Consider the following 13,202-nt stretch of genomic DNA (forward strand, 5'->3'; position numbering starts at 1 on the left):
CCCCCCCCCCCCCCCCCAGAGGGGAATACAAATTATTTTTAAATAAATAAATAGATATACTGTGTTGGTGATAGAGGATTTCTTCGTTGATAAGTAAAATTTTTTTTTAATGTAGCCTTAATAAAAACCATGTATCTATGAAAGCCAGTCCTTATTTTTATTTAAACTCAAAGTTTTATCTTCCAACATTTCTGTTTTGATTGTGAATAATATGGACAGACCTTTGGGGCTGGGCTGGGCACGGTTCCCATTCTTTTAAAGGAATGTTCATAGAAATAGAAATATAGATTAGACATCCAAAAATAAAACATGTTTTGCCAATTTAGACAAAATGCACACATTTCCATCCTCCTCATTTTCTTTATTTTTTTACATAGAACTAAAATTGACATCTTTAATAGTTGATTTTTGCAATCATTATGTGAAGCATCTTTAGGTTTTCAGATAACACAGTCAAGTAAAGCCTTGCTTCCAAAAGTGATGTCATTTAGAATAGGCCCCACGGGAAATCCCAGAGCAGGGTTCTGAGGTGGTCCTGGAAGAAGTTCTGTTTATATACTGAGAAACTGGACTGCTCCTGAGGCCAGGCCCCAGGGTGCTGACCACGTGAGGTAGCCTCTGGGCCTCTCCCCTGTGGCACTGGTGAGGGGGCAGAGCTTGGAACAGCAGGCAGCAAGGATGGGGCAGAGCTGGGCAGGGCAGGAGCGCTACTAGACTTGGGCGACGCCACTCACCACTCCCTGGTTGCCAGTTCTAGGAATGCTGAAGTCCTTACACCAGCTTCAGGTGGAGAACCGCAGACTGGAGGAGCAAATCAAGAACCTGACAGCGAAGAAGGAGCGCCTTCAGCTCCTGAACGCGCAGCTCTCGGTGCCCTTCCCCACCCTGACCGCCAATCCCAGCCCGTCGCACCAAGCGCACCCATTCCCTGCACAGGCCGGTAAGCCGCGAGGACGTTCTCTGGGCATGGAGCGGGGGGTGGCGGGACCCCCCCAGCCAGAGGTGCCGGTGCCGGGTTCCAGCCCTGCCTGGGAGCACCCTGTCCCTGAGACCCCCATGCTAGGCAGCCACGGCAGGCTCAAGTGGGATCTCACCCCTGCCAGGCTGTGTTTTGACTTAGGAGAACCCCCAGTGAATACTCCATTGAATCATATTCTTATTTCATAAACTTACCTTTGGGTGGGCTCCGGGCCGTGGGACTTGGAGCCCCCTCTAAGACTCGGGGCCCATATTTGAACCAGTTTGATGCTCCCCCTTTGGGCTGGGTTTACCAGCTCCTCCATTTTAGCCCTTCTGTGGGGTGTTTTATAAGAAAACCTGGTTTTGTTCTTTCTCTTATTAGCTCCGACCGCCGATTCCTTAAATAGCAGTAAGAGCCCCCATCTAGGGAACAGCTTTCTGCCCGAGAGTTCTCTTCCAGCGCTGAATCAGGTAACTTGGGCACTGGCAGCCTCCGCCCCAGCCTGGGACTGCTGTGGGCCGCCGGCTCTTTGCAGCTCTGCTCTCTGTTTTCCCTTGTTAGGACTTGACCTCCAGCGGACAAAGCACCAGCAGCTCCTCAGCCCTCTCCACGCCGCCTCCTGCTGGGCAGAGTCCTGCTCAGCCAGGCTCTGGAGTGGCCGGAGTTCAGCAGGTCAATGGTGTGACAGTGGGGGCGCTGGCCGGGGGGATGCAGACGGTCACTTCCACCCTGCCTGCAGTGCCTGCCGTGGGGGGGATCATTGGCGCTCTGCCAGGTAACCAGCTGGCCATCAATGGCATCGTGGGAGCTTTGAACGGCGTCATCCAGACCCCCGTCACCATCTCACAGAACCCGTCTTCCCTCCCCCACCAGGCAGTGCCGCCCAGCGCGGCCCACGCGCTGCCTGCGCCACTCAACAGCAGGTGAGCGGCTCACAGCCGGGTGTCTCAAGCCCTGCCCTTGCTCCCTGCTTTTTAGAAAGGAGGTTTTTTTTGTCCTGAGGGGTGTAAAGCATGTCCAAAAGAAGTTAATCCAGATGTTCAAAATGAAATGAGTAAATAAGAGATGTGGCTGAGAGCAGCTCTACTGCATTTGTAGAGATCGCATCCTTCAAAAGAAACAGATAACAGAAATTTTCTTTTGTCATCTGTGCTAGCATGGAAAATTCTAGTTCACTAGATTTTTGTTTTAATTATTTTTGGTCTGTGGTTATATGTTTTAAAAGCACTCCTCTCCTAAGTCATTATCTATATGTTCCTGTGGCTTTTGGTGAAATGCATAAATTCTGGGGAGAAGAAGTAATATTGTAATGGAGTCAGACACTCCATTTACTCTTAAAAAGAAAATTGAATGTATGTTTGATTACCTTTTTTAAAACTAAGAGATAAAAATTTAAATTTTAGAGCACCAGTCAAATATAGCATAACTTTCAAGGGACTGAAATACTTTTATTCAGCAAGGTTTTGGGAATTAGTATATTCAGACAAATTTTAAAAGTGTGCTGTTTTAACATTTTTTTTCTGCTCCCCTCCTTTCCTTGAAAGCTTAGGATACTGAATGCTATTTGCAGTTGGTTTTCTTTGGGGTTTGTTTTTGTTTTTTTAAAGATGCAGTAAAATGTTTGTGAACTGTTAAGGAAATTGTCCGTGGATAACTTAAGAGTATGTGTCTTAAATTATTAACTGAGAATTTGGGAAATTCTGTAGAATAAGCTAGCACTCATTTTTTAAAAATTCATGGGAAAAGAGATGTGAATGTGATTGAGAATTTGTAGATGTGTTGACTTCAGAATAACCAAAGAAATAAGTTTATCCATATTTCTCTCTCTTTGGTTTTGTCTCTGCATTAAAATATAAAAGAAGAATACTTTGTTTTTAAAAACGAACCACAAAATTATATGGTGGAAAGTCAGAATTTTGATCATTACTTTTCAGTGCCTCAGGACTAGGCTTATTGTCTGATCAGCAAAGACAACTACTTCTACACCAACAGCAGTTTCAACAATTGTTGAATTCTCAGCAACTTACATCAGTAAGTCCTTCATTTCTTTTGTCATGAACTTTTGGTTTAGTATTTCTTTAGATTTCTGATAGAAGAAATATGTAATAAAGGTCTTACCTTAGATTGGTGTATTTGAAAAACTCAGTTTAGAAACAAATCAAGATCTAAAATAAACAGATATGGATTTTTTGTTTTTGTTTTTGCTTTTATGGATTATCCTCAATACATTTCAATACAAGTATACTTTCCCCTGACATCTGGTGAAGTCCTGGTTATACCTGGAGTAGATTTTTATTGGATAGTAAAACTTCAAATAACTAGAAAGTTGTTGGACTGCTCTGTTTATGCAGTTCTCATTTTAGTTTAGGATTAACCAGAAAAATCTTTTTTGTTTCAAATCTTAAGTGCTAAAAACCTTTCTGAAATGTGAAAGTATATGTTTCCTGCCTTTGTAATTAGAGAATGCTCAATGTGATTTTTATATAGTATAAATAACAAAGAATCTCTTTGATTTAGGATATTGTAGGCTATCAAGATCATTAGCTTAAATATTGGCTTTTACTGTATAGTAAATATAGATGAGACACTTATCCTACAGTTTATTTGGAAGATGGTGCTTTGGCCAGGGGTGAGGGAGAGGAGGGGAGGGGATCTGATGTTCTTGGCTCTTAGATTCTTTCTCTTGAAAGTAATATACAATAAACTGGTTAATTGAGCATTCTGTTTAATCAAGAGTTACTGTAATTAGTAGATATTACATTTCGAGCCCACATTGAATTACCTTGTTAGATTTTCTGCTGTAAAGTAAATGCCTGGTAAATATTGTTGAGTGTAAAGTGACTAGGACTAAAATTATTTAAATCCTATTCTCTTTGTTAAGTCAAGACTTTAGGGTTATATCATTCCTGTTGTTATTGCAAACATCTTAGACATAATTGGTTTCATCTTTGATGATGGGAAAAATTTTGCTATAGAGAACTTTTATATGGCCAAAAGAAAACAGTTCTTGGTTACCATTTGGTCTTTCAAAAACATGTATTTGGTAAAGTAGGTTCCTTTAGTTATTGAATTTTCTTTGTAAGGAAAAAGGGTCATTTTTTGAGAGTATTATTTTCCCATCAGAAAAGATAGGATAGCATTCCTTCCTTGTGCATATGAAAAGAACAGATTTGTAAATATCTAAGATTAGACTCTTAAGTATAATAATTGGTTGAAGGAAGTATATGCTGTTGGCCTAATGGATTAGGGATTTATTTCACCCCCTATTCCTGTTTTCTCTCCAACCCCTTTCCTCTGTCTTTCCTTAGGAACAACATCAGGCCCTCCTTTATCAATTAGTACAGCAGCAGCAACAGCAGCACCAGCAGCACCACCACCAGCCTGAACTACAGCAGCTTCAGCTTCCAGGGCCATCCCAGATTCCCATCAATAACCTTCTTGCAGGCCCCCCGGCACCTCCCCTTCACCCAGCCACCACCAACCCCTTCCTCACCATTCATGGGGATAGCCCAGCTCAGAAAGTAACAGTAAGTAGACGTTATTTCTCTCCATACCTTTCAAGGGCACTGGCATCGTTGAACCTTAGAAAGTATCTGGGGCCCATGGAGGCAGCAAATTGAGCTGCCAAAGGTTATGCAGTGAGTAGTAGAGCCAAGATTCAGAAGCCCAGTCAGTCATCTTATCCAAATTTAATATTTTTCCCCCCTGTTGACTTTGATCTAACTAGTCTCCACTTTTATATGGGTAAAAAGTTCCCCAGATAGTTTTTTAAATTTAAATTTCAAATGTTATTTAAAACAAAATAACTAAGCCAGTTTATTATGCATTTTTAATTCTATCAGGCTATATTTTTACACAGGTTTAAAGAATATTTTATACTCTGATATTCTTTACACACACACACTTAATTAGTTCTACAGCTTGGCCACTTAAGGTTTTTGTTTTTTTTTTTTTTTTTAAATTCCTGCTTTTCCCAATTTGTTCTAATAACTTTTGCTTTTAAAGGAATTATACTAAAATAAACTTGAATTCTGTTTTGATCTGATGACTCTTCTAGAAGAGTAAATCTCCATCACTTCCCTGCTAGAACTGATTTTATGAATTTTTTTACCTCTTTTTCTCATTTAAAATTTTCATGTAAAGTTATAGTCTAAAATGCACTTGATTAAGGTAAAACTAAAGATTGAGATGATATAAAGAAAAATAATCTGATAGCAAGAACATAACAGAGCTTTCTTTCAAGTTACAGAATAAAATTTCATTTAAAAATTAGCTGAAAATAAATCTGACCAAAGGTAAATTCGAACCCCAAGTCCTAGATGAGAGCAAGCTTCAGGCCTGGTGTGCTGGGAATGGGAGGATGAAGAGCTGCCCTGGGGAGTGCAGAGAGGTCATAAAAAGGAGGCACTGAATGAGTTCAGAGACTTGCTTTCACTAGGCATTCCTCTTAGCCCGATAAAAAGGTTTCTAGTCTGTGCTTTCTGACTCTAAAAACCACAAATTTGGCTCTTGTTGGAAGGAAGGGATTCAATGTGTTTAATTAAAAACAGCCAAACTCAGATTCACAATTCATTGTCTGATTGGCCGAATTGATCACTTTTTATTTTTTTTAATTGCCCCCCTGTTTTTAAGAACAGTCTCTAGCTTCTTAATTTTGAAATAACTGTCATTATCATGGACTTAGTTACAGCTTTATTATTTTGCTGATACTTTGAATTTCAGTAGTTCTATATTGATTTTTGAATAGTTTTGTGTCTTCCTTCCCAGTTCTTCAAACACAAGTTGTTGCCAGACTGATGAGGTGAAGTTACAAGTCAACTAACATTGGATTATACAGCAGTATAAATGTATCTTTTGGTTAACAGAGACCAGGAGTGGAGAAGAAATGAAGCCTTGATGAGGATATGGGTGACATTATTTCATTTAGGCAGCTTTGGAGAAATACAGATGTGAGAGGAAGAAGGCCCCGAGCCTAGGATAACTGGAGATATTGAATTAGCATAATTCTAGGAAGTGATCTCTTTCATGCCTCATAAATAGCATCCCTGGAAAAATAAGAGGAGTTAAACATTCTGGCTTGATACGCTGCTCAATTGCATTTTGCTTCTATCTATAAAGTTTAGAGTATTCCCACCCCCAGAGACTCTTGGCTCTCCATCAAAGAAAGACCTACCTTATTTAAATCCTGTTTTCTATTCCTATGGCACTGATCATGACTTAGGATGTTTTGTTTGCCCAAAATTGATTTGCCAACTTTGATTTAAAATATTTTGAATTTTAATTGCAGAGACTTAATGATAAAACTGGGCCTGTTGCACAAGAGAAAAGTTGACCCATAGAAACATTTTGGAAACTCCTTATCCTGCTGTTTTAGCACTTCTTATGGCTGCTATTGCAGGCCTCCTTTCTGCAACTATGAAGAATGCAACAAGGAGCTAACTGCACAGCAAAGGATTATTTGTCATGAGGACATTCTTCTAACGCTTTGACTTACTTCCTTGTTGCTTTGTTGCACTGAAATGGAACTCTTCTCCCCTCCTTCCCCAAGATTTCATGAACTTTGAAGGAAAGTTCAGCAACTAATTATTTTTGTCCATGCAACAACGTACATGCAATGACTGCATCAACTATAAAGCGAAATATAGTGTTGGTGCACTAGTTTTTGTTACAAATTGGAGTTATAAATAGCAAAACTGAAGACTTATTCCAATGACAAATTACTTGATTTTTAATACATAAATTGAAAAGAAAAAAAGAATCAACAAGACCATGATCTTTTGCTGTGGCTAGATATGCTTGACTGCAGGTCACATCCTATTGACACAATCTGAGGGACTGTCCAGAATATTTTCTTGTACTGGAATTTTATTGTATCGAGAATTGCTTGAAATAAATGGGTCATCAGCTGGGACTTGGGCAATCTTTTTGTTAGAGAGATTTCCTTGTAATGGGACTCGAGCTATATTGTTAATCAAGTTATGATGTTATTGTCTACTGCTAAATGCGTTTACCTTAGAGTCGGTACTGACTTTTTTTGTAACACAAAGCTATTAACCTTAAGCAAGTTTGAGGCTGCTGGGTGAATTAGATCAATTCCTACAGAAAGAATCCTTTCCATAAGAGAAGGCCACTCTGGAAAGTGCTGGTCATGTTTGGCCTTGACCAAGTGCCTGGAAGTACCTCCATTGTGTTGAAATGGCTCTAGACAGCAGAGCTCACACTGTAGGCAGTTTTGTAAAGCAGTGGGAGTTTGGGACATTGTCCCAGCAGCCTTTCCTCTGGTTCTGCCTTTATTAAAACTTTCTATGCCACTGTAGATAGCTCAGGCAAAACTATTACCTGGGTGTTTTTCCACTAATGAGTCACCACAAAAGAAAGTGGACGTGTAAGAAAGAGTGGTTTTATTTAACTACTTCCCATGGCTGCCGGTGATTGAAACACCCCAGTGTTGGAAACAGGTAAAACTTGTATTACGACACTTCCACTTAGGGTAGCTCAGCTCCTGGTGTAAGGCAGAGTAGAAATTAAACAATTGGGGAAATAACCACTGATCTGTACTTAAATGTGTGAATTATTAGTGGAAAAGACCCAGCTGTAATTAGACCTCCACTGTGTACTTAGCTGGAAGAACATGTTAATTCTGCAATATGTCTCTTGGTTAAACATTGCACAGTTCTTACCTCATTTCTGTAAATAAGGTTTTGTGAATCTGTTTTGTATTGTGAAAAATTAATAAGAAAACATTGATATTTTGATTTGTAATATTTCTAATTGGTAGATTTAATTGAAAAAGTAAAAAATTAATTTATTTTTATATGTTCAGGGGGATTTTAAAGAAATTGTCAAATCATTTTTGTAGATACTTTACAAAAGTAAATCAGTGAGGTTTATTTTACTTAGCCCACTGGTGGTTATTCTGTAACAATTTGTATAAATGGTAAAATTTGAATGTGCTGTTATTTTACCTAGATGTAAAATTCCAAATGTATTAAAAGAAATGTACAAAGTTTTTTGTTAATAAAAATTAATAATGTTTATAGATCTGTGGAGAAGATGGAGGTTGGAAGACCTACATTTGTCACTTAAGCATTGCTTGTGTTATTTTGTGTACTTTGTGTCATAATAATGGATTACGAATTTAGAAATGAACACTCTTTCCTCCATCTCAGCCTCCCCCCAGCCCTGCTGCCCGCACAAACGAGTCTTATTTGGACTTTGCTCAAATGACAGACAGTGATCTAGATAATGTCCATTGATGGGAGCATTCTTGTTAAAATAGAATTCCCATTGTTCTTACAGTTAGCCAGCAGAGATTGTGGCCAGAAGAGTGTGAAGGGCCTCAGATAACTCAAAGCAGCCCCCCAGCGGTCAGGAGCCGACCAGGGGCATCTGAGCTAGCTGCTGGGAAGTGAGTTCCCAGCTTTCTCTCAGAGAGGCCGGCGCCAGTGCCTGCTTATCGCCTTCTCTCCTGTTTGTCTCTGTCCCGAGGCTGAATGGTATTTAGTCTTCTAGGACTGTCCATCTCCTTCCCCTTCCTTTCTCCCACCCTCTCCCAGGGATTCCCATGCCCCTCCCTTACCTGGGCACACCTTGTTACGCAGGAGGGTCCACAGGAGACAGTCTGGAGGCAGAGAGACACGGAGTGCTAGTTCAGCCTTTCTCCTGGCCTCTGGGAGGGAATGAGTAAAGAAATGGCTCAGGAAGTGCAAGGCCCTGTGCTAAGCCCTGGGAGCGCCAGTCCATGGGCAAGATGAGGAGGAGAGCCGGGCTCAGAGCCGAGGATGCATCCTGTACCCACTGCTGGCTTTCTTCCAGTCTGGGGAGCCTCGATGGCTGCCATAGTAAGGCATCATCTGAAATCCCCAAGTGTCTCCTCCTTGGACAGTGACTAGCATTAGCCTTCTCGCACAGCCCAGCCCAGCCTAGCACACTGCGGGTTCTCCACCGTGAGAGCCCGGCTGCGGAGGGGAAAAGCCCATCTGGGAGTGCTGAGTGTGGTGCGGTTACAAGTCCTGGGAGAGATGGTGTCTGTGCCCTTATTTCGATCTAGAAGTGGCGCGGAGGAGGAATACAGCCCACCCCTCCCAAAAAGGCTTAGAAACCGCATGGGAGGACACTTCAGAGCACCTTTGGGCCGGCCTCATTTTACAGAGGAAGAATCTCGGGTCCCAGAGAGACTGCCCAGGAGAGGAGGGCCAGACTCGCTGGCGGACTTCTGCTGTCCTCAGAGCACCCGAACATGGCCCATCAGCCACCCAACATGTCTGCTGGCCCCTGAGCTTCTGTGACTGCGTCCTCCAAGTCCCTGCCAGCCGGGCTGCCAGGACGGCTTCCTTGTTCCCTTGGGACTAAAATCCAGACGAAGCAGAATCTCGGCCCAGTTTTTCTAAGGCAAAGGGGATGCTTCGATGTTCTTCCCCCTCTGACGTGCCGGACCTCAGCCCAGAGCATCTCCGCCCCAGCTTGGAGATCCCAGATGGACCGTCCCCCAGGCATCAGTCCTTGGCCAGCGGTGAGGTCGGGCCATTGGAGACAGCATCGTGTTAGGCACGAGCACATCCAACAAGTCCATGGCTCGTCCTTCGGCTGCCCTGGGCAGGCGCTCAGCTGCAGCGGGACCGGGAGGCGGATGTGCCCCCATTTATTACTCCAGGGGCTCACATTCGAAAACTGGAAAAGAGGACAAGGGAGAGCCATTGAGAGAAGAGGAGCTTCAAGAAGGGATGGTGCATGTCAGAAAACACATTCGCAGCCCTATCCAACGATGCTGTTCATTCTAGGTTTCCACTTTCATTCCGAGAGTTTCTCCCACCTGGAATATTGCTAACAGACCATGTTTAGCCATCTCCCCAAAGTCTGGAACAAGCAGGGGACCCCGGGAAGTGCAAAAGGAAGCATCCCTTAACAATAGCCCAAAAATACAATAGCCTCCTCCAGGTTTTCACTGCCATTGAGAAGAATTTAATTTTAGAATCTTGGATTTAGAGCTAGAAAAGTCCTTGGCATCCTGTCTCGTTTGGAGGACGCCAGGCCCAGAGAGTGGGGTCCCCCGAGGGAGGTACTTGTAAGTAGTCGAGCCCCCTGGACTCCCAATTCAGTTCTCTTCTTCCCTCCTGGGCCACTCCAAACCTCCACCCCACGTCCCACAATTCTTACATGTAAATTCATTTTTGGCATCGCATCTTTGTTTCTCAACTTCTCTGTTGCATTTTGCTTGGAGCCATCCCATTTCTGTAATCAACTGCCAAAGGTGGAAGGAAATCAAGAATTTGACAACTTAAAACCACTGGAAAGACATTTTTTAGTTCAGTATTTGTTCGAGGCAACTGTGGAGGCGAATGCCTATGTCTGGGCCCAGATCTCCAGGGATGGGGGCCCCGGTCTGTGTCTTAATCCACGTTAGTCTTTTTTTGTCACAATATTGTTTCATTTTTGCTCCCGCTGGGGCTTGAAAAGTTTCTGGTCTTCAACAAGAATTGTTCTCTAAGAAAATGGAGCCCTTCTTAACCGTGAGCCACCTGACCAGGGGCTGACATTTTGTGAAAACACACCTGTGCCTCCACCCCCATGGAGTCCCTGCCTCAATTCAGGGGCTTCCTCCTCTTCCCTAGTGGTTAACCATCCTCAAATGATCCCTTTTTAAAATTTAAAGTGTTTATATTTTTTAATCAACAAAAATTGACCTTCCCTCCACCCATGAGAAAAAAAAATGGAAACAACCCCTGTTGCAATCTGTATAGTCAAGACAAATCCTTTCACTGGCAACTCCCCCNTATTTGTAATTTAGAGCCTTTTTTCCCCCTTCAGACTATTGATGGTTTAGATTTCTTTGGAAAATGCTGGTTTATATTCTGTGACCCTTTATCAATTACAAAATATATTTTAAATTAGAATCAATTATATACATACATACACACATACGTAGGCATTCCCTATATAGAACATATAAAGGATGGGACCTTTGTCAGAGAAACTTGTTGCAAAGACTTTTCTCTCCAACTTGCTTCTGTCCTCATTTTAGATGAATTAGTTTTTTTGTAAGAAACCTGTTTAATTTTATGGAACCCCAATTATTCCTTTTACATCCTGAAATTCTCTCACCCTCTCCCTCCCCTTCCCTCTCTCTCTCCTCCCTCCCCTGTTCCTCCTTCCCCCTCCCCCTCCTTTCCCCCTCCCTCTCCGTCCCCCCTCCCTCCTCTCTCCGTCCTTTCCCTCCCTCTCTGTCTCTAGGTCTCTCTGTCACGTTTGCTCATGAACTCTTCCTTTCTCTGTGGATGTGGCAGATCATTTCCTCTGGGCTTCATTCTGTTTCTTAATGTCACTTTATTTCTAGGTCACGTACCCGTTTGGAGCTTCTCTCGGTATACGGCGAGCTATGTCGGTCTGTCTGTACCTAGATTCTGCCGGACTGCTCTCCCGGTTGTCCAGCGGTTTTTGTAGAATTTTGAGTTCTCATCCCAATAAAGTTCAATTGTTGTATCTGTGTACTTCTCTATTCAATACAATCCAAGGAACGTTTATTCATCCCTTCTAGTCCTGGGCATCTGGTACAAAAAGAAAGACAGACGCCTTCTGGGAGATTATATTTGGGGGTTAAAATACCCAAACCATTTAGGCACACACAATTCCAGAGATGAATCCGATGCCAGGTACACAGGATTTTATCATTGCTTCTTCGTGGAGGAGGAAAGGGAATCAAAGACTTTCCAGAGAAAATAGCAAAGAAGCGGAAATTTGAAGGAAACGAGGGAATCCCAGGTGGAGGTGAGAAAGGAACCCGTTCCAAGCTTGTGGCGGTGGGAAATGTCAAGTTCAAGGAATAGCAAGTAGACCTGTTAGGCTGGAACATAGAGTGAGAGAAGGGAGCCAAGCAATTTATTAGCCTGAAAAGCTCATCTGGATCCAGACCTGGAGATGGGAGATCCCGGGTTCAAATGTGGCCTCAGACACTTCCTAGCTGGGTGACCCTGGGCAAGTCACGACGGCCATTGCCTAGCCCTGACTGCTCTTCTGCCTTGGAGGCGACCTTCCATGGGGATTCTAAGATGGTTCGGGTTTTTTAAAAAATCCCCCCTGGAGCCAGATGGTGAAGGACTTCTGGGAAGTGCCAGACTGGGGCGTTTTTATCGGATCCTACAGCAGAGGTTCTTAAACTGGGCCCAGGGAGCTGTTTTTTCAGTTCGTATTTTCCTAACTTTCAGTACTGTTGGTTTCGTTTGTATGCTGTGTATTTTTTATCGAATGAGATCCTGAGGACCGGTTCATGGGCTTTATAAGACAGAAAAAGTCAAGAACTTTTCTTAATGGTAACGCTCAGGCACGCGAGTCCCTCCCCCGCTCACCCCCCCCCCCCCCCAGCTATTGAACCTGGTGAGAAGGGAGGCGTGGCTAGGGCTGTGCCGCTGAGCCGGGGATTGGGCTTTGGGCTTTTTAGGGGGACACCTTGAACCGGGAGTGAAGGCTCCAGACAAACAATATTCCTCAGCATTTCCGAGGGGAGCTGGAGAGGGGAGCAGAAACCAAACTGCTCTCGCCCTTCTACAATCTTGCTTTGGGGGATACACATTAGAGATACGATTTCTAAAAATTGGAGCTGTTGAATGGGGGAGCCGATGCTCCAATGACTAGCAGTTGGAGTTCCGAAAGGCTTCGCCACAAACCTGCCCCAACTTTAAAAAAAAAAAAAAAGAATAATTTTAAAATGAATGAGTTTGATTTTGATTCCTGGTGAAATTGTAGCCCGAGTTCCCAAACTGTGCTGTGAGCCCTCGTGGAGGGACTCGAGGAGGGAACAAAGGAGATCGCGGAGAGCCAGGCTGGCATCCTAACGGAGGTTGCCGTCACACCAGCCTGATTTTCTTTGGCACCGGTTTACCAGACCCATAGCCTCGCGGTGCCTGTGTAAGCTGTGGGGGTGGGGACAAGGAATGTATGTCTAGATAATGATGGGAGTCACCAGAATATTAGCAATAATTTGAAACTATTTCTTTTTGTTCTTGTGGGAAATGTAGATGTGCATACTGATTTGTACTTTTATATGTATTTAGAAGAGTTGAATGACCAGACTCGAAAGTTATGAATGGTTTCATGTCCACTTGGATGGAGGTCTCTAGAGGAATACTTTGGGCATCCATGCTTGTACCTGTGCTATTTACCACTTTTCTCAATGACTCGGATAAAAACAGCATTTTTCTCCAATTTGAGGATGACCCCCAAACCGGGAAAGAGATAAAAGATTCAG

At 43.0% G+C, this 13,202-nt stretch overlaps 1 protein-coding gene across 1 annotated transcript in view; it reads left to right on the forward strand.

Moving 5' to 3' along the window:
• Positions 1 to 8,047, forward strand: part of MLLT10 (MLLT10 histone lysine methyltransferase DOT1L cofactor) — a 177,987-nt gene extending 169,940 nt beyond the window's left edge. The window contains exons 14-19 of the mRNA XM_044678927.1: positions 752 to 940; positions 1,343 to 1,431; positions 1,523 to 1,884; positions 2,896 to 2,992; positions 4,270 to 4,488; positions 6,249 to 8,047. Coding sequence (XP_044534862.1) covers positions 752 to 940; positions 1,343 to 1,431; positions 1,523 to 1,884; positions 2,896 to 2,992; positions 4,270 to 4,488; positions 6,249 to 6,293 — 1,001 coding nt within the window. The 3' untranslated portion in view covers positions 6,294 to 8,047. The remainder of the gene's footprint in view (positions 1 to 751; positions 941 to 1,342; positions 1,432 to 1,522; positions 1,885 to 2,895; positions 2,993 to 4,269; positions 4,489 to 6,248) is intronic.
• The last annotated feature ends 5,155 nt before the right edge of the window (positions 8,048 to 13,202 follow it).

The sequence above is a fragment of the Gracilinanus agilis genome, chromosome 5 (genome assembly GCF_016433145.1).
Source record: "Gracilinanus agilis isolate LMUSP501 chromosome 5, AgileGrace, whole genome shotgun sequence".
Classification (NCBI taxonomy): Eukaryota; Metazoa; Chordata; class Mammalia; order Didelphimorphia; family Didelphidae; genus Gracilinanus; species Gracilinanus agilis.